The 20,879-nt window shown below is 40.5% G+C and overlaps 1 protein-coding gene across 3 annotated transcripts in view; it reads left to right on the forward strand.

The window, feature by feature from the left end:
• BASP1 (brain abundant membrane attached signal protein 1) overlaps window positions 1–15,487 on the forward strand; it is a 56,056-nt gene extending 40,569 nt beyond the window's left edge. For all 3 annotated transcript variants that reach the window (XM_086362504.1, XM_086362503.1, XM_086362502.1), the window contains one exon: window positions 13,881–15,487. In XM_086362504.1, coding sequence (XP_086218630.1) covers window positions 13,890–14,573 — 684 coding nt within the window. In that variant the 5' untranslated portion in view covers window positions 13,881–13,889 and the 3' untranslated portion in view covers window positions 14,574–15,487. The remainder of the gene's footprint in view (window positions 1–13,880) is intronic.
• Window positions 15,488–20,879: the final 5,392 nt, after the last annotated feature.

Consider the following 20,879-nt stretch of genomic DNA (forward strand, 5'->3'; position numbering starts at 1 on the left):
TGACTAAAAGAGCAGGTGATTCATTTAAACTCATATGTTAGAATGCAGTTAAGCGTGGCTTTTGAAAGGACCACCTCACCCGTTAAGTGCAAATAAATAACGATGTGTGTGTACAGCAGACTCTAAAAGCATGTTAGACAATTGATGAGAATGAATAATACATGTTCTCTGATAGTGTTTGCTCTGTGTGGTAGGATATTTTAAAAGTGGGATAAGAAACCCTCTGCATGAGGTCTGCATTTAGTTATTCCAAGACAAGCTTAACCATCATCTGCCATATTTATAACAGCAGTGTCCATTCAGAGTTTTATGCTCAGAGCTTGTAGAATCAATTAGGAGATATACTTTGAAAAATTGATCTTTACAATATACACATAGTAATCTAAAAGAAAAATGCCTTGTCAATATTAGTGTAGTAGTTTCTGTGTATTCTCATTTTAATTATGTGATGGCTTCTAATGCTTTAGAGTTTCTCATCATGGATGATCCCTGGAACTTGGCCATGTCCCATTTAATGGAATGGACATTTCATTTTAATTTAGCCTTATTTCTACTGCTAAGTGAAAGCCCAGTTTATATAACTCAATTTATATGGTTGTATAGATTCATCTTCTGAGCCTATAACTTGAAAACTGAATCTTGTTCTGGTATCATTATATTTACATTGAATAAATCTGAAGTTAGATTACAGGTTGATGTTGAAATGGGGTTCAGTCTATCCTACTGCTAAAACTTCCAACACAATACAACACAATGTAAAAGGGTTAAGAAATGATGGTATAGATAAATAACCAAAGATAGAGGCTTATCTAAGACTAGATTGCATAATAAGGAAATAATAGGGTAGTAATTAGGTTCTTCAGAGAAGGCGATGGCACCCCACTCCAGTACTCTTGCCTGGAAAATCCCATGGGTGGAGGAGCCTGGTGAGCTTCCGTCTATGGGGTTGCACAGAGTCGGACACGACTGAAGTGACCTAGCAGCAGCAGCAGCAATTAGGTTCTTAAGAATTAACGTTCCTTGTATACACTGTTGTATTTAAAATGGATAACCAACAAGATTTTACTGTACAGCACAGGGAACTCTACTCAATACTCTGTAATAACCTAAGTGGGAAAATAATTTGGAAAAGAATCTGTTCAGTCGCACAGTCGTGTTCGACTCTTTGCAACCCCATGGACTGCAGCACGCCAGGCTTCCCTGTCCATCACCAACTCCTGGAGCTTACTCAGACTCATGTCCATGAAGTCGATGATGCCATTCAACCATCTCATCCTCTGTCATTGCTTCTCCTCCTGCCTTCAAAGAATAGATACATGGATATGTAAAACTGAATCACTCTGCTTTATACCAGAAACTAACACAACACTGTTGATCAACTGTACTCCAACGTAAACATTAAAAATAAATAAATAAATTTTGGCTTTAGCAAAAAAGAAATTAATTTCATATTTATATTTATATAAAATATGGGCCTAGATATCAACTATGCATTTGTTATCTAAGAAACTCTTAAACTCCTTTGTAATGCACTAAACCTGTTTGCTCTCCTTTTGCACATCAGATTGTTTCACAATAAGGCCTCTCTTGGTTTAGTGGTCACTGTATTCATTCTTTAGCATTTTCAGACATTTTAGTTGATGAAATATCAGTCCTTTTCCTTCCAGTACTTGAGAAATCTCTTAACTGTTACATGAAAGAACTGAGAAGATAAAGTACCATAGGTCAATGGCTATTTCCAAGACACGTGATACCATGTTGACACTAGAGAGACCTTACTGAGTCTTTGGTCTGGAATAATTCTGATTGACTACATGCACTTAAAAGAGAGCTATGCCATGACCAGTCTGGGAAAACCACTGGATTTGAAATTCACTTAACTTCTCTCCCTCCTCCGTCTGTATAGCAAGGGTTCCTGCTTACCAGGCTTAATCTTGACCGACAGTCTTTCAGAACTGTGCCCTGTCCATTATTTCTCCTTTATCTTTCCACTTTAGTTTCTCTCTTTATTCGTTGTCTCATCCCATCTTCCCATATATATTTTCAGTTCTTCCAAATCCTTATAAGCAAATAAAATCCAATATTGACAAAATTGTAAATTGTTGCCCTGAGATTGCTTTCACTTCACCAAAACCCTTCAGTGTGGGCCTTTGTAGATATCTTTTCTGGCTCATGTCTTTTTTGAGCCTTTTGCAAAGAGGTGAATGTCTTCACTCCTACCTGAGTCACTCCAGGGTCAGTAGTAAACAACTCATCACAAGATCAAATTGCGCAATTTCTGTTCTTGGTTTGTTTTTTTAAAAAACTCATTTTGTAGCAGAATCTAACTCCTCCAAGCTGCTTCCTAAAATTCTTTCTTGACTTCTGACACCTTTTTTTTTTTTTTTCCCCCTTTCTGGAAAAATCTGGTTTTCTGCTTTCTGCCACGTAGGTATAAACATTCTCTTAGGCAACCTTGATAGATTATGTTCCATCACCCTTCCCTCCAGGTAGATGAGACCTCACCTAGCTCCAAAGTGTAAATAAGTTTTTCATACACTCTTGACTAGATTCTTCCAGACAAGAATTTGTTGTTGTTTGTTGTTTAGTCATTAACTTGTGTCTGACTGTTTGCAGTCCTATGGACTGCAGAACGCCAGGCTCCCTGTCCTCCACTGCAGTCCCAGACTTCGCTCAGATTCATGTTCATTGAGTGGATGATGCCATCCAACCATCTCATCTTTTGTGCCGCCTTCTCCTCCTGCTCTCAATCTTTCCCAGCATCAGGGTCTTTTCCAATGAGTTGGCTCTTCGCATCAGATGGCCAAAGTATTGGAGCTTCAGCTTCAGCATCAGTCCTTCCAGTGAATATTCAGGGTTGATTTCCTTTAGGATGGACTGGTTTGATCTTCCAGTCCGAGGGACTCTCAAGAGTCTTCTCCAGCACCATAATTTGAAAGCATCCTGTTTGTTTGCTCTAACATAAATGCTTTCCAATTCCCTATTTTCATTTAAAGGTAGCTTAGTCATCTTTCAAGGCAGTTTATCATAGTGATTAAGAGCCCTCACTCCAGAGACAGAGTGTGTGGGTTCACACCACTATTTCCAGAGTATGAGTTGTGTCATATTGGGTAGGTTATTTGACTTAGTTTCCTTGTAATAAAGTGGAATTAGTAATAATTTCTTGTAGGATTGATGAGATTATGGACTAATGGGTTAATATATGTAAAGATTAAATAGTAAGACAGTCCTAGACAGAGTAAGTTCCTGTGTATAAATAGTTTGGATATTTCTACTGTTTTCAAACTCCACCTTGTCTGTCTCCCAACTTCAACTAAAGGTCATCTCTTCTGGGAAAACTAATTTTTTGCTGTCTCATTTTAATTGTTTCTGTATGTCTAACCCTCATGGCTGGATGGCATCACCAACTCGATGGACATGTGTTTGGGTGAACTCTGGGAGTTGGTGATGGACAGGGAGGCCTGGCATGCTGCTATTCATGGGATCGCAAAGAGTTGGACACGACTGAGCTACTGAACTGAACTGAACCCTCATGCTAGACTAGAGTAGACTTTTTGCTCTCATGCGTTCTCTGCTGTGTCACTTAACTTGAAAAAATTTTTCTTTTCCTACTAAGGAGCAAGTCTATTTTTAAATCTAGAATAATTTCTGAAGATTTTAAGTTCTTAAGTCAACTCTGCATGTTGGATTTTTTTTTTATCCGAGCATGTGGGATCTTAGTTTTCTGACCAGGGATTGAACCCACACCCCCTACATTGGAAGCATGAAGCTTTAACCACTGGACTGCCAGGGAAGTCCCTGTGTGTTGAATTTTTGATGAGAGATCCTTAAAGATACTAGAGGGTGCTCTATAGGGCCTGGACTTCATAAAGGAGAGTAGAAATGTCATTTGTGATTAATTTCCCTTTCTACAAGAGAGCTTTCTGACTTTGTAGTTATAACTCATCTCAACCAGCTCTCTAGGAAAATCGGGTTGTAGCAGGGTGAGTGTTTGTGTATCTGTGTGCCTTCCACAGATTTGCACATTTTACAGTACATTTTTACAATGTTGAACACTTTTATTGTGACAGGGAAATAAATTAACTTTGAAAATGTTTCTCTAAAATTTTACTCATATTTAATAGGTTTGCCTTAGAAATTTAGACATGGGTTGACAATTCTTACTGTAGTACCCTATCCCTGGAGGACATTCCCATCCCTAAATGTTGGTGATGTTACCAAATGGAAGCTTTCACTGAATCAGATAATTCCAACAATGGACATTATCACCAGGCATTCATTTTCTTCTAGAATAAAACTTTCGGCATTTGAAAGGAAAAGGCCAGTCATTTATTAAAAACAGAAATTTTTGGACATTAACAATCATGTTTTAGATTTCTCCCCCTCTACTCTTATTGTAAATGTATTTTGAATTTGTTGTGTTTCTCCATACTTTTAAAATTCTTTCCTTAAGGTTAAAAAAAAAAAAAACAAACAACCCAAGTTGTTGATCACACCTACCTGAAGCCAATGCAGGTAGGTTTGATCAACAACTTGGATTTTTTCAGCCAGAATCATTATGAAACCAGCATGTCTGGTGATGTTTGTCTGCAGATGCATTTTATGAGTCAGTTCTAACTTTGTATGTTACCTTAAAAAAAACAATAATTGGATTGTCTTGTATTTAAACCTGTTGAGTTTTTGTAGCCCTGAATTTGCAGAGTGACACAGTTTAATTTGCTATGACCACATATTTAACTTTGTCAGGAAATCGTGATTGGTTCTCATGATGTGATCAAGACAAATAGTCTTTTTTTGATTCTGTTTCCATCTTATAATCAGCAGAAAATATATCTGCCTCACAGATGGAAACAGAATCAAAAGGAGACACTATTCCTCATCTTGATCACACCATGAAGCAGCAATCAAACCAGAAATAACACTTCAGTCTCTGACACATACTGTTGCATATTCATGTTAGGCTTTGCCATAGACTTGGCGTCATCTTTTTCACTGTAATCTGTTTGATATTATCCCTAAGAACTTTATAGTCTCCTGGTTCTAGATGAAGTGATTAATCCAAATTCATATTTTCAAAGTAGAAACTTGGCAGTGGATGGGACCTTTGTATGATGCAAGCTGTCCTATATAGAAAAATGCCTAGATAATAGTGCAGAGAGAGAGATATAAATAGAAATAGCATTGAAGTCATAATATTGTAAACTTCAGGCCATATGGAGAAATACTCTGTTAATCATTTTCTTGTTTTGTTTTATACACCAGTTAATGTATGCCAGTGATTTTCATTGTCACAGAATTACATCATTGTTCATTGACAAAGTAACAAAAATACAGAATTATACTGAGGAGAAATGGAACTGGGAAATGTCATGAAGTATGTAGTCATTGTAGGAAGACTATAGTACACATAATCCCTGTGGTTTCCAGGTAGTTAATGCCTAGAAACTGTGTCATTATGCAAGGTTGCATTTTCTGAAGAGAGTCAGTGCTATAACTGGGACTTGCATTTTTCATCTGAAGATATGAGAAGCCAACTAATGAATGTAACCAACAAAGTGCTACCTAAATGATGGTGATCATCATTTAGGTGATCATCTGCATATCAGAACATCTAAAATTCAGTACATGGGCTGAGATAAACATTTTACATTTAATCACCAATACTTTTGCTTTCAGAATGCAGAATGGTTCTTGAGAGTTCTTTGGATGACCCAGCTATCTAGAGTGACCCAGCTATCTAGAATGCCCAATGACCTGCCTCTAAGAACTGAGATTTTAAAGTTGGTGATGACAACCTTATTATTTCTCCAAATTAAACTCCTTTCAATCCAATATTTACCCCATTCTCTCTCACTGAACACAACCAGCTTACTTAGTGCTTTATTTCAGACTAAAGAAAGGAAAGAGTACATAGGAGTCCCAGAAACATCTTATTTTTCTGGAAAACCATAACACTTTCACAATGGCTAGAATATTGATTAGGTTCTATCCTGGTAGGTAGGATTTTGAGTTCCTGTGTCTTAAAACACAGACAGTTGTGATGGAAAGCAAAGGAATTATATGGGCAGAGTGGCTGAGCCGTGTGTTTTCACGGGGTAGCCAGGTTATTTGAGAACCTTAGTCAGTGGAAGGGGCGGAACTGCTTTCTATAGAGACTACTCAGAACCAGGTTGGCTCAGTGACTCCACTCACATAGTCTACCAGCGGCTCCTTTTCTTAGCACTGGGAACAGGGAAACTATTCCAGTGGGCTTCCAGTTCCTACTACCATCCCTTTACTTTTGGTGCAGGATGGAGTCAAGATTTAAATCCTTTACTGCTAGATACTTTATCTTGCCTCTGAAGCTGTCCTCCTCAAGAAGTTTGTAGGATTGAATATTTGGCTTCAGTTTCTATAAGTTAAAGTACGGAGAAAGACTGGATCCAGAGGAAGAGCAGATATTCATACGCAGTAAAGGGAGGTAAAGAGGAGTATTTGCAGTCCCCTGGAGAAGTGGCAAAGAACCCGCTTGCCAGCGCAGAAGACAAAAGAGAATCGGGTTCCCCGTGGGTTGGGAAGATCCCCTGGAGAAGGGAATGGCAACCCACTCCAGTATTCTTGCCTGGAGAATCCCATGGACAGAGGAGCCTGGCAGGCTACAGTCCATGGAGTTGCACAGAGTTGGGACACGACTGAAGCAACTTAGCACGCAGTGAATCTTTGTTCTTACTGTATTAAAGTCACCATGACCTCATGCTGATATTCCCAAAGCAAAGATGTTGGTATTAAAAATCTATGACTGGAACTCTTTCCCAACTTATGATAAACTCCAAACAAAATCCTCTCAAATGTTGCATTCCAAGTAGCTCTGTAACAATGCAGCTGTGTCCTAGTTCTGTGTGGTATAGCTTTCCATTACAATAGATGTAGAAATGAATTACCCCTTGATTTTGGAAACAAGCAACTCATGAGAGATCTCTTAGGTAAAACTATTTTCTAGTCAGATTCTAAACATGCAAGGGAATCCATGAAAAGATACAGGCCTTTATGAGAAAATGAAAAAAATTTTTTTTTTCTTAGAAGAAATATTCCATTTTCTGGGCTCAATTCAGTTCAAAGCAAAACAAAGCAAAAATGGTCCCTTCCAAAGGAAATGATAATACTGTGAGTGAGTGCTAGGTGGCTTGTTTTTGACATGAGTTGTAAAGAAAATATTTATAATTTTTCCAAAACGACACTTTGTCCTCTGCCTGTCTACTTTTATTTTCCCAAAATGAAAGCTGAGTTTCAGTTTGGTAGGCTATGCTGATGTGCATGCTTAGTTGTTTTAATCGTGTCCGACTCTGTGTGACTATGCACTGCAGCCCACCAGTCTCCTCTGTCCATGGGATTCTCCAGGCAAGAATACTAGAATGGGTTGCCATGCCTTACTCCAAGGGATCTTTCTGACCTGCGTTTCCTACATTGCAGGCATGTTCTTTAAAAACATATTGGGAAAGTCCTGGATGAGTTGATCATAAGAGAATTTGCAAGAATTGTGGTTCATCTAATACAGATGTAATTTTGCCCAGCATGTCCTGGGATTGTGTGTACAAAATAAACACAAACTGAGATAATTTGAATGGCTAAGGACCATCTTCCGTGTTCTCTGACAGCCTTCCTGGAGCAAAAGGATCAAAGAATTTGAAGAGCTTTGTGGAGGTGACTATCTTTGTCTATTAGAGTATCATTATTACCATATAATATTTCAAATTATTTCTTCGCCTGAATGCCTCAAAGAAAATTTTTTTAAGGTTTGCAGTAGTGGTGATATGTAGAATTACATTTTTTTCTCTTCATAGATATATATTAGTATTCAACTTGGTAGTTGACCATTACCTTGTAAACAGGAATTCCATTTACAAGAAAATAAATACTTGTTAGCTCCAAGACTCACCAAAATCCTCCAAATATTTGTGTTGGAGAAACAATTAAAATCTGATTTCAAGGCCATTTATTATTTACTTCATGTATTTATTTCTGAGGCCCAAAAACATGGATGTGATCTCTTTCTGAGTCCTGATGGGAAGTGTAGGCAAAGAACTGGACTCCGGGGCTTCATACCCGCCACTGATCTTCCCTCTGATTCTCATGGCTTCGCTCCTGTTTTCCCCCCTTCCCTTCCAGGTTGCTTTCATCACATAGCAGTGCTAGAATGTCACTTTCTCTCTTCACCAAAAAGCGGTTTTCATTCTTCTGGAGTATTTGTGTATATAGCCAAGTGGGATTAATTAACTAGATAGCTATAAGAATGGAGTAGCAGATAGTCACACGACAGCTGTGAGCCGTTTAGAATACTGTAGTACCTGAAAAATATGAAGTGATTTGGGACTTTATAAAAGAAAAGTTTCACCTGTGGGAAGAAACAGATAGGTGGTGGCATTTGACTGTTACCTTCCTTCATAAGCATTCTATGTTTAGCTTATTACCCAAGATAAAGTGTAGATCAGTTTTTTTGTTTTTTTTTTTGCCTTTCACATATGTATATAATATGAGTAAAATGAAGAGTTTTAATTGAATTTGGATTCTCTTTTCATCCTGAGAACTGAAAGGGAGTTTTTTTTCTTGTTTCCATGGACCAGGTGATGGAGAATTAGTGGGAAGATAAAATGATGTTTCTTCTATGATCACTCTGAGTATGAGCTCAAATTGGGAGGAAGTAGATTTGGTGACTGATCCATAATTTTTACTTCTGTCTGGGAAATGATTTCTTGGTATAATAGACTGACTGTTTATATTTTTAAAAGATTTCTAACCTCAAGAATCTTAAGTACATTAAAGAATCAAATCAAAGAAGTAGACTAATATTAATATTAGCAGTATGGGGGTAATAGGTGACAAGGGCTTCCCAGATGGTGCCAGTGCAGGGGATGCTAGAGATACAGGTTCCAACCCTGGGTCAGGATGATCCCCTGAGGAGGGTATGCCAATCCACTGCAGTATTCTTGCCTGGAGAATCCCATGGACAGTGGAGCCTGGCAGGCTACCGTCCACAGGGTCACAGTCGGATACGCCTAAAGCAACTCAGCATGCACGCACAGGTGGCGACAACAGATAACCACACAGACTTCTTTTCCACATATATCCAGTCAGCAGGAGCATCCTTGGAACACAGATACCAAAAATCTTAATGCCATTTAAAAATATTTTAATCACAGTGCTTCTAATTCCTGATTCTGGATCTTGTGTGTGTGTGGAACCTGTGTCCTACTATTCTCCTACAGTTTACAAGCACATGATTATCTAAGAATTGCAGAATTAAATGATGGGGGAAAGAACTAGCACTTATTGCAGGCTCATGAAATGGCACGTGCAACGTCTGCATGAAGTGATTCCTGTCCAACATCTCAAGATTAAAAACAGTGAAGTTTCTCTCTCTTGATGTTGATCGGCAGTTGTTTTCTAGGCCAGTTTGAAGCCATCAGTCCGTGGTTTTGGCCCTTGTAACATACAATTCTTTTGTAATTTCCAAGGACAACTCCTGAGTTTGCTTTCCTCTGAGATGTTGTAACTAATAAATCAACTTTAGTGTTTGGTTGTCATATCAACATGGAGAGCATAGTTCAGTGCACAGGTCTGAGTTTTCCTGCTGTGTCACTCAATGGCTGGTAAATGTCCCAATGTGGAGAAATGCAGAGGTCGCCTAGCCCTTTCATTATAGCTTGAAAATGAAAGTTGCTCAATTGCGTCCGACTCTTTGTGACCCCATGGGCTATACAGGCCATGAAATTCTGTAGGCCAGAATATTGGAGTGGGTAGCCTTTCTCTTTTCCAGGGGATATTCCCAACCCAGGGATCAAACCCAGGTCTCCCACATTGCAGGTGGATTCTGTACCAGCTGAGCCACAAGGGAAGCCCAAGAATACTGGAGTGGTTAGCCGATCCCTTCTCCAGCAGGTCTTCCCGAACCAGCGTCTCCTGCATTGCAGGTGGATTCTTTCCCAACTGAGCTATCAGGGAAAGATTTGGGTTTAAGTACCTTCCAGGATGGATTACTTGTTGATGGGCTTGTGTGTGTGTTTAACTGTTTTTTGTTGTTGTTTTTTTTTTTTTAAATTTAGAAGTTCAAACTTCTGAATTTCTACACCAACTGATTTCTTTCAAAATTATAAGTGATAGAAATAAGAGAAAAAATATATGCCCACCACCCCTTATTTCTTTAGGATTTTGATACAAAGCTCCATTAGCAAATGGGATGATAAAAAGTTACAGGGACAGAGGGTACCAGAAAATCTGAAATTTGTCCTAATCATGTCAACATCTTGGGGTTTGAGTCACCCTAGATCTGCACCAGCCTTGTGACTCAGGATGGGTACCCTTCCTGAGAGGAGAACTTTGCCCGCTTGCTAGTTTCTCGGTAGAGTTCTCTATGACGACCTAGACCATGCCATCCTGCCTCACCTAGTTTTGTAGGACTTGGCCTTTTTCTTTTATGACACTGCTCCATGAACTCAGCCTGTTAGAATTTGGATAGGGATAAAAGGAAGATACTAATGGTATACTTATGATCTCATGGTGCTGTTGAGAAGATTAACATATTTGGGATTAGGGTTGCTCCTGGATCCCTGGAAACAGATAATAGACTTGAAATTAGAATTCTAATTTATCCCTGGTTGTTAGCAAGCTTTTCACCCATATTTTCTTGAGAAATAATCAGACTGTTCTGCTTTTCCAGTGTTCTAGAAAATTCTGTAAGACTCCCTCTGATACCTCACTATAACTAACATAGAAAAATTTGCAAAAAGTAATAGTGTTTATTAACTTTCAAAGACCAGTAGGAATTGAGACATACTTTCTTACTTAGAATTTGATTATGTACGTTCATTTCCTGCCCAGAAACAAAGAATAGGATTGGTCCTAATTGTGTTTCAGAACATCAATTTTAGTAAAGTAGATTTTAGGTTTGTAAACTAACATGACTCTAAGTCTCTAGGGATACCTGTATACAATTTCATGCTGTGTATTTCAGAGAGGACACTTGGTTATGGTCATACACCCACCACATTTATACTTTGTCTTCTGTACTGTCTTAAGTTGGTTCATGGGTTTCTATTATGGAATTGGGAGAATCTCCTACAGGCAGACCTGTCAGGTTTTCTATTTCTTAGCTGGAGAAGGCAATGGCACCCCACTGCAGTACTCTTGCCTGGAAAATCCCATGGACGGAGGAGCCTGGTGGACTGCAGTCCATGGGGTCACTAAGAGTCAGACACGACTGGGCAACTTCACTTTCTCTTTTCACTTTCACGCATTGGAGAAGGAAATGGCAACCCACTCCAGTGTTCTTGCCTGGAGAATCCCAGGGACAGGGGAGCCTGGTGGGCTGCCGTCTATGGGGTTGCACAAAGTCGGACACGACTGAAGTGACTTAGCAGCGGCAACAGCAGCTCTAACCTATTGTACCAAAATATCTTGAAATATCAGAGTTGACATTTTGACATGCACCATTCATACATGCATAGTGGGTAATTTAGAATTCAGTGAAAGAGTTTAAACTATAATTTAAAATACTGCTCCAGTTTATTTTTTCATATTTTCATTTATTGTTTTGTGATTGCTTAGGGGATAAAAGTGCATTTAAAGTTTTTTTGCCATATATGCTTGCATTCACTTCTGAGGGAAAAATAACCAAAAATTAAATTAAATATAGCCTGTCGGATGTCTGAAGTAGGTTATGACCAAAGTCACTCCCCTTTGAAAAAGAAATGTGTATAAGAGAAATTCTTACTTTGATAACATAATAAAGGTCTTCTTTGAGAACAGGAACAGTATTTTCGTCATCTTTTGGTTTATTGCCTTTTTTTTCCCTCCCCAACTATTAAAGTCATTCCGGACAGGAAGTTCACGTACATCATGGTGAGACAGATTTTGACTGAAGAATAGCACTTTTGTATCTAACACCCGGCTCTTAAATAAGATAAATGTAGGTTATCACTGTCCTGAATCATGAGTCCAAGGAATGGAATGAATAAGCAGAAAATTTTCTATTCTAAATGGAAAATACTTAAAAAAAATCACAGAGTGCAATATAATTCTGCCAGGGGTCAGTTCTGACCTGAAACAGAACCAGAGGTGCCCCCTGTGTGGGGGGACACCGTGTACGTTCTCTCCTCTCTGTCTTTTCTCCTGAACTTGTTTGTGGGGAAGAAAGAGAATATTGCCATGTGATTTTTGCCACATTTCATCAAGGAAAAGCAACCAATTTGCCTCTAAAGAGCAACATTTCAGTGGATTCCCATTGATACATGATGCCATAAAAATATATCTGAACTAAATTTATACCTGATTATTGATTTGGATGAATGCTTTAGTACCAGAGGAGAAAGATTCAGGATCAAGTACACTCACAGGTTCTTACACCAGAGTCAGTGTCAGCCTCCAGGGAGTTGGAGACTTACCTTTGAGGGAAAAGGCTGTTAATGACCATTAAATTTGAGTATCTAGTTTGAATTCTCATCAGGAAATTGATCATGAAGGACATTGTTATATTACTATGAAACTATTTCTTTTAAGCCAAAAATACCTTCAAAAGCAATGAATACAAGTCTGACACAATTAACAAACCAAATGTAACCAGTGACACTCTTTTCTGAGCAATAGTTTTCCTTTAATGGGTCCTTCTTAATACTGAGATAGACCAAATCCTCCTTGCCTTTGGTCTTTGAAGATGTGAGTGCATATACGAATAGTGGAGTTTGAAGCTTGAGATTATTTTCTTGAAATTTGAGATGTGTGTGATTTTTTTCCAGCTGTGTCATTTCTCTGGAATGTGTTTTAAAATCATGACACCTTTCACTAGCTCCCCCAGAAATCTAAAACGGCTGTGACTGCCATTTTGTTCCGTCCTTGGGGTCTGAGCTGGACATGAGGAAGCAGATCCACAAATAGTGGCTCCGTTTCTCTTTGCAGTTGACAGTCTTAGTCTTTTTAATCACTGTTGTTTGATTTTAGCTGGGTATGTCCTTGGCTTACTACTGATCAGATACTTTAAATGATTCATTGTTTAAATTTTATTTTATTTTAACTGTGATGAAATACTTGTAGCATATGATTTACTGCGTTTACCATTCTAAGGTGCATGGTTCAGTAGTGTTCTGAACCCTTTACTTTGTAAATAGAAGCCTCTTTCAGTTTTTATACTTGACAAGTATCTTAGCGCTGCTGTAGCTAATTACCATAGATTGAGTGGCTTGTCGGAGAAGGCAGTGGCACCCCACTCCAGTACTCTTGCCTGGAAAATCCCATGGACCAAGGAGCCTGGTAGGCTGCAGTCCATGGGGTCACTAAGAGTCGGATGTGACTGAGCGACTTCACTTTCACTTTTCACTTTCACTTTTCACTTTCATGCACTGGAGAAGGAAATGGCAACCCACTCCAGTGTCCTTGCCTGGAGAATCCCAGGGATGGGGGAGCCTGGTGGGCTGCCTTCTATGGGGTCGCACAGAGTCGGACACGACTGAAGCGACTTAGCAGCAGCAGCAGAGTGGCTTGTAAACAATAACAATTGATTTCTCACAGTTCTGCTAGGGTGGGAAGTCCTAGATCAAGATGTGGGCAGATTTGGTATCTGGTGAGGACCTGCTTTGAGATTATAGGGGGCTGGTTCTTGGCTTCGAGGGCACATGGGGAAGGGGGCCAGAGAGGTCTGTGCAGGGGTTGCTTCTATGAGGGTGCTAATCTGTCCATGAGGGCCCCACCCACATGTCCTAATCACCTCTGCAAGGTCACCCACCCCACCCCGCTTCCTAATACCATCACCTGGGGGTTTAGAATGTCAACCCATGAATTTGGGGGGACACAGACATTCTGTCTACAGCCTCGAGTAACTCTTTCTTGTTTTGTTTTATGTCGTGTTGTTACAGAACTCCAAGATGGGAGGCAAACTGAGCAAGAAGAAGAAGGGGTACAATGTGAATGATGAGAAGGCCAAGGACAAAGACAAGAAGGCTGAAGGGGCTGGGACAGAAGAGGAGGGAACCCCAAAGGAGAATGAGGCCCAGGCTGCTGCCGAGACCCCAGAGGTGAAGGAGGGCAAAGAGGAGAAGCCGGAGAAGGATGCCCAGGACACCACCAAGCCCGAAGACAAGGAAGGCGAGAAAGATGCCGAGGCAGCCAAGGAAGATGCCCCGAAGGCAGAGCCTGAGCCGACGGAGGGGGCCGAGGGCAAGCCAGAGCCCCCCAAAGATGCTGAGCAGGAGCCGGCGGCTGCCTCAGGCCCCTCCGCTGGTGGCGACGCCCCCAAAGCTTCGGAGGCTGAGGCAGCAGAGCCCGCGGCCCCCACCAAGGATGACAAGAGCAAGGAGGGAGGGGACGCCACAAAGACTGAGGCTCCCGCCGCTCCTGCCGCGCAGGAGACGAAAAGTGACGGGGCCCCAGCTTCAGACTCAAAACCCAGCAGCACTGAGGCTGCCCCATCCTCCAAGGAGACGCCGGCAGCCACGGAAGCGCCGAGTTCCACGCCCAAGGCTCAGGCCCCCGCAGCCCCCGCAGACGAGGTCAAACCTGCCGAGACCCCGGCAGCTAATTCCGATCAAACCGTAGCAGTGAAAGAGTAACAAAGGACAGCCTATGGAAAGAAAGAAAAAAGAATACAGCTTAACGACGACCTGTCTCTCTTGTCTCTCTATCTCTCTCTCTGTCTCTCTCTCTCCTATACTAACTTGTTTCAAATCGGAAGTAATCATATGTATTGCCCAAGAATAAGGATGTGGTCCCATCAAAGGGAGGGAGGGGGTGGGGAGAATCCAAATAGTATTTTTGTGGGGAAATATCTAATATACCTTCAGTCAACTCTACCAATCAGCCCTGGATTTTCAAGATCAATGTCTGAAAGTGCAGTACATCTTTTGTACCTGAACTGCTGTCACACGCACTCCTGCCACTAAGATCTGAACATCTTGTCTTTCTGCAAGGGGCGGGGGGTGGGGAGTGAGGCGTTTGATTCTGCCCGCAGGGCTGTGCCAAGGCAATCAGATGTTTATGAAAGCAGTATTTTCTGTGTTTTCTTTTTCATTTACAGCTTTTCTTATTTTGATATTTTTTTAATGTTGTGGATGAATGCCAACTTTCAGACAGCCCACCGTAGCCTGTCCACATGTATCTTGATGCCAATACTCCATTTTTCCTCCCCCGGTCTTTTTGGGAATAACAAACATTCTCTCATCCTACTTAGCCTCCCTAGATTTCTCATGACGAGTTAATGCATGTCCGTGGTTGGGTGCACCTGTAGTTCTGTTTATTGGTCAGTGGAAATGAAAAAAAATAAATAAAAAAAGTCTGCGTTCATTGCAGTTCCAGTTTTCTCTTCCATTCTGTGTCACAGACACCAACACACCACTCATTGGAAAATGGAAAAACATAAAAATTAAAAAAAAAACAAAAACAAAAAAAAATGTACAATGGATGCATTGAAATTATATGTAATTGTATAAATGGTGCAACAGTAATAAAGTTAAACAATTAAAATGAAGTCATGAAGACTACTGGTTTTCTTTTTACCACCATTACCCTTTCCTGCTCCTGGGTCATTGCCTCAGTAGAGAACAGAACAATTATTGGGAGTTTTCTTGGGTATATTTGGATAGAAAAATAAAGCAGGATCTTCAAGGTTATTTGTTTAAAAAATGAGCTGGATCAGTGTCAGTCTACGGAGATATACTCTTAAAAAAATGAGGATGTGATTAATTAAAAGTCACATTTTGAATGAAATACATTGTAAAACAATAAATGGATTTGAACTTAAAGGCTGGGTAGAAGAGAATCATAAGGTCTTATAGATAGATAACATGCAGGTAAGTGGTGAAACCACTGAAGGTTATTTTATCTGTTTGTAAACATATTCATGGTAGCTGTGGACTGAAAGCAGACACGAAACCGGCCTTTACAGTGACTGGATTCCTGTTCCAGTTTTGCACTGATGACTGAGGGACTGAGGGCTTTTAAGTCACTTCTTTTTTCTTTACAATATTGTATTGGTTTTGCCATACATCAACATGAATCTGCCACGGGTGTACACATGTTCCCCATCCTGAACCCCCTTCACACCTCCCTCCCCATACTATCCCTCTGGGTCATCCCAGTGCACCAGACCCAAGTTTCCTGTATCCTGCATCGAACCTGGGCTGGTGATTCATTTCTTATATGATATTATAAATGTTTTAATGCCATTCTCCCAAATTATCCTCCCTCTCCCACAGAGTCCAAAAGACTGTTCTATACATCTGTGTCTCTTTTGCTGTCTTGCATACAGGGTTGTCGGTACCATCTTTCTAAATTCCATGTATATGCATTAGTATACTGTATTGGTGTTTTTCTTTCTGGCTTCACTCTGTATAATAGGCTCCAGTTTCATCCACCTCATTAGAACTGATTCAAATGTATTTTTAATGGCTGAGTAATATTCCATTGTGTATATGTACCACAGCTTTCTTATCCATTCATCTGCTGATGGACATCTAGGTTGCTTCCATGTCCTGGCTATTATAAACAGTGCTGCGATGAACATTGCAGGCTTCTCTCTTACATGTAAGGGGGTTAAAACAAACCCGTTTCACTTCTGAAATACTAGCTTGTGTATATGCCTGGTGATGGTTTTATGGGGTGGACAGGTATGTCCCAACAGAAGGTACGTCACCTCTGTGACACACCTTGCTTTCTCCCCCAGGGCTGGAATGGCGACCCCAGGCTGCTCATATTCCATAGATGGGGAAGGGTTGGGAAACTGGTATCAGCAGTCGCTTTTATGGAGCAGTGAGGCAGGTGCATCAGTCCTTTAACCTCAGAAAAGAAGGAATTGTCTCAAATCTCTTGGTGGTGGTTTAGGTCTTTTGCAGTGGGTTATTAAAAGCCAAATCTCAAATATAAAGCACTTAAAAGTGAAGTGAATCCTGAAAAGTGAAAGTTGCTCAGTCATGTCAGACTCTGACCCCAAGGACTGTTACAGTTCATGGAATTCTCCAGGCCATATACTGGAGTAAGTAGCCTTTCCCTTCTCCAGGGGATCTAACCAACCCAGGGATCAAACCCAGGTCTCCCGCATGCAGGCAGATTCTTTACCAGCTGAGCCACTAGGGAAGCCCAAGAGTACTGGAGTGGGTAGCCTTTCCCTTCTCCAGGGGATCATCCCAACCCAAGAATCCAACCGGGGTCTCCTGCATTGCAGGCAGATTCTTTACCAACTGAGCTATCAGGGAAGCCCCAAAGTTAATCCTAGACAAAGATTTCTCATGATTGAGTCCATGAAATGGCAGGTTTGAGAAGAGTGGGTTGGGTGGTAATAGAGAAATAATAGTAATAGAGTAATAAATAGACCCTGACCTAGGAAATTTTCTTTAGAATTTGTGAAGGGCCAGTATACTGGAATTAATCCCCCAAATTAGTTCATCCTCATCCACTAGTGAACAGTGGATGAGGAGGGACCTTATTCGGTTTTTATGGGTTACATTACACAGGATTAAAAAAGGAGAAGTCCCCTCCAATTATCATCTCAGTAGTCTAGACTGTACCACACTTAAGATGTTGCCAGTGGGTTATACTGGAGAAGAAGAAACGGTGAAACTGGATACTAGGGTTCAATGCGGTTTCTTGTTTCTATAGTGAAATAAATTTGAACTCTTAATGCTTGAAAGCACAGCAAGAAATATGTAAACACATTAACCACCAAGCAGCTGTTTTAGGTAAGAAAAATAGCAGAGAAATGTCCATATTATTACCAGTGTGTCCTGGCCTATGTAAAATAGCTCGGGGGTGGATTAGTGGTGCTGGTAGAGAACAGATTCTTTGAACCATGGAGGGTATTTAAATGATTACTAATATTAAGTACCATGCATTTCTTGCAGATAGATGTGCTCGTTGATGAAAGTCATATAAATTCACTCCATCCTTTTCTCATAAAAAACTCACTAGGCTTTTGGGTGATTAGAACAATCAAATCAGTCTCCTGGATTAGTGTTTATCGCTATAAATTCCCATTTAGGGATAAACGAAAGCAAGGAGGCACTTTCCTTAGTTTATTTACACTTAAAGTTGTGTGGGAGAATTAAAAAATCCGAGTTATTTTTCTCTTTTCTAACTCCAGTCGGTGTTCCAGCAATGAAAAATTATCAGAAATGTGGTCCTCCAAGTACCGAAATCAGAATTTCAACCCAACCGTGGTTCATGACATTTAATTTTACTGTAGTGAAGAAAACCTTGGTTTGAAGTTGTGTATTCAGCAGAACGTGTTTTGTGTGTGGGAGTGATGCACTCAGCCCGGAAATGTTGAGCGTCCATTTTAACTCTGGAGGAAGCTCAATTGCTCCGTTCTCATGAATGATCTTAAATAAAGGGAAGGTACTGCATAGACTTGTGCGTCACTGGCAAGTTATTTGGGGACTCACCACATGTTTGGCTCACCACTTCATGTGTATTTAACATCTGCTTTACGGAGAAGAAAGGGTTCCACTCACTGGGTGCCAATGTACCTACAGCAAAAGCAACGGAGAGTGAAATGAGCCTTTCCACAGTGACCAGCTTTGTCCCTTTACCTTGAATCTCCTGTCCAGTAGCTAACACTGCTGCTGCATGTTAGGGATGGACTCAAGTCCTCAAGAGCTGGTGTGTGCCATGGTGATCCCGCCTGGCCTCAACCCTAAGAGCAGGCCATCTTCAGCCTGTCTGTGGTCACTGATGCAGAGGCCTCACATGGCCACCATCCAGGAACCACACTTGCCGTTGTTAGAGGAGTCAAGGCCAAGGTTCGGTGTACACTAGGCACATGGTTGTCAACCATCTGGTGCTGATAAAATCTAGACATTCTTTAGTTGCCTCAGTTGGGAAAATTATTAAATGCAGCAGCTACACACTTTGTTCTCATAAAACATCCCCAAATCTTAATTTTCATTAAATGAAATACCATGCTCTATTGAAACACATTATCTTCATTGTAACACTCAACATCAATTGATGTCCATCCACTGTCAAAACTGGCTTAGGAACACACATTTACATTGTTTCTTTACAGACATAAGGCTTTGACATATAGTAAATTTCACTCAAGTTTTATTTATGGAAAAAAAATTACTATTTAGATAATTTACTATTTTGTTGTAATCCAAATTCTTTCCTCAAGATTGATGAGATTAGTTCTCATTCTTTTGATTTCTATTTCCCAGCATAACAGTGCAGTTATTTTACTCTTTATTTTTAACCAATTTACACAATATTGGAAATCAGATGCTTGGAAGATAATTTTCTTACCATCAAATCTAAATGAAATCCTTTCTGGGTAGAGTAACCTTGATTTAGGATTTCCTCTTTCATCACTTTAAATATATCCTTCCACTCATTTCTGGCCTGCAGAGTTTCTGTTGAAAAATCATCTGTTAGCCTTATGGGGATTCCTTTGTATGTCATTTTTTGCTTTTCCCTTGTGGCTTTTAATAGTTTTCCTTTCTGTTTAATTTTTGTTAGTTTGATTAATTATGTATCTTTGTATATTTCTCTTTGGATTTATCCTGTATCAGACTCTGGGCTTCCTGGATTTGAGTGACTATTTCCTTGTTGGTGGGAATGTAAATTGATACAGCCACTATGGAGAACAGTATGTGGAGTCCTTAAAAAGCTAGGAATAGAACTACATTATGGCCCAACAATCCCGCTACTGGGCATATAACCTGAGAAAAGCACTAGTGAAAGATACGCGTGTACCCTGGGTGTCCCTGGTTCCTCAGTGGTAAAGAGTCTGCCCACAAGGCAGGCTTGGATTGTATCCCCGAGTCAGGAAGATCCCCTGGGGGAGGGCATGGCAACCCATTCCAGTATCCTTACCTGGAGAATCCTATGGACATAGGAGCCTGGCAGGCTAGAGTCCAAAGGGTCACAAAAAATTGGACACACTGATGTGACTGAGCATGCACACGTGTACCCCAGTGTTCATTCAGCACTTTTAACAATAGCTAGGGCATGGAAGTGATAGCTTAAAGTGAACAATGTCAGATTCATGATCTACAAAGAAGAAGATTTAGCTTCTGGACCAGGGACCAGGCTTGATCACTCAAAAGGTTTTATATAGCAGAGTTTTCAGTTTAGTTCAGTTCAGGCACTCAGTCATGTACAACTCTTTGTGACCCCATGGACTACAGCACTCCAGGCATCCCTGCCCATCACCAACTCCCAGAGCTTGCTCAAACTCATACCCATTGAGTTGGTGATGCCGTCCATTCATCTCATCCTCTGTTGTCCCCTTATCCTCGTGCCGTCAATCTTTCCCAACATCTGGGTCTTTCCAATGAGTCAGTTCTTCCCATCATGTGGCCAAAGTATTGGAGCTTCAGCTTCAGCATCAATCCTTCCAATGAGTATTCGGGATTGATTTCCTTTAGGATGGACTGGTTGGATCTCTTTGCAGTCCAAAGGACTCTCAAGAGTCTTCTCCAACACCACAGTTCAAAAGCATCAATTCTTCTGGGCTCAGCTTGCTTTATGGTCCAACTCTCACATCCATACATGACTACTGGAAAAACCATAGCTTTGACTAGATGGACTTTTGTTGGTAAAGTAATGTCTGCTTTTTAATATGCTGTCCAGGTTGATCATAGCTTTTCTTCCAAGGAGCAAATGTCTTTTAATTTCATGGCTGCAGTCACCATCTGCAGTGATTTTGGAAACCAAAAAAATAAAGTCTGTCACTGTATCCATTGTTTCCCCATCTATTTGCCATGAAATGATGGGACTGGATGCCATGATCTTAGTTTTTTGAATGTTGAGCTTTGAGCCAACTTTTTCACTCTCCTCTCTCGCTTTCATGAAGAGGCTCTTTAGTTCCTCTTTTCTTTCTGCCATAAGGATGGTGTCATCTGCATATCTGAGGTTATTGATATTTC

The sequence above is a fragment of the Bos grunniens genome, chromosome 20 (genome assembly GCF_055505025.1).
Source record: "Bos grunniens cultivar Pamir isolate PY7600 chromosome 20, Bosgru_T2T1.0, whole genome shotgun sequence".
Lineage (NCBI taxonomy): Eukaryota > Metazoa > Chordata > Mammalia > Artiodactyla > Bovidae > Bos > Bos grunniens.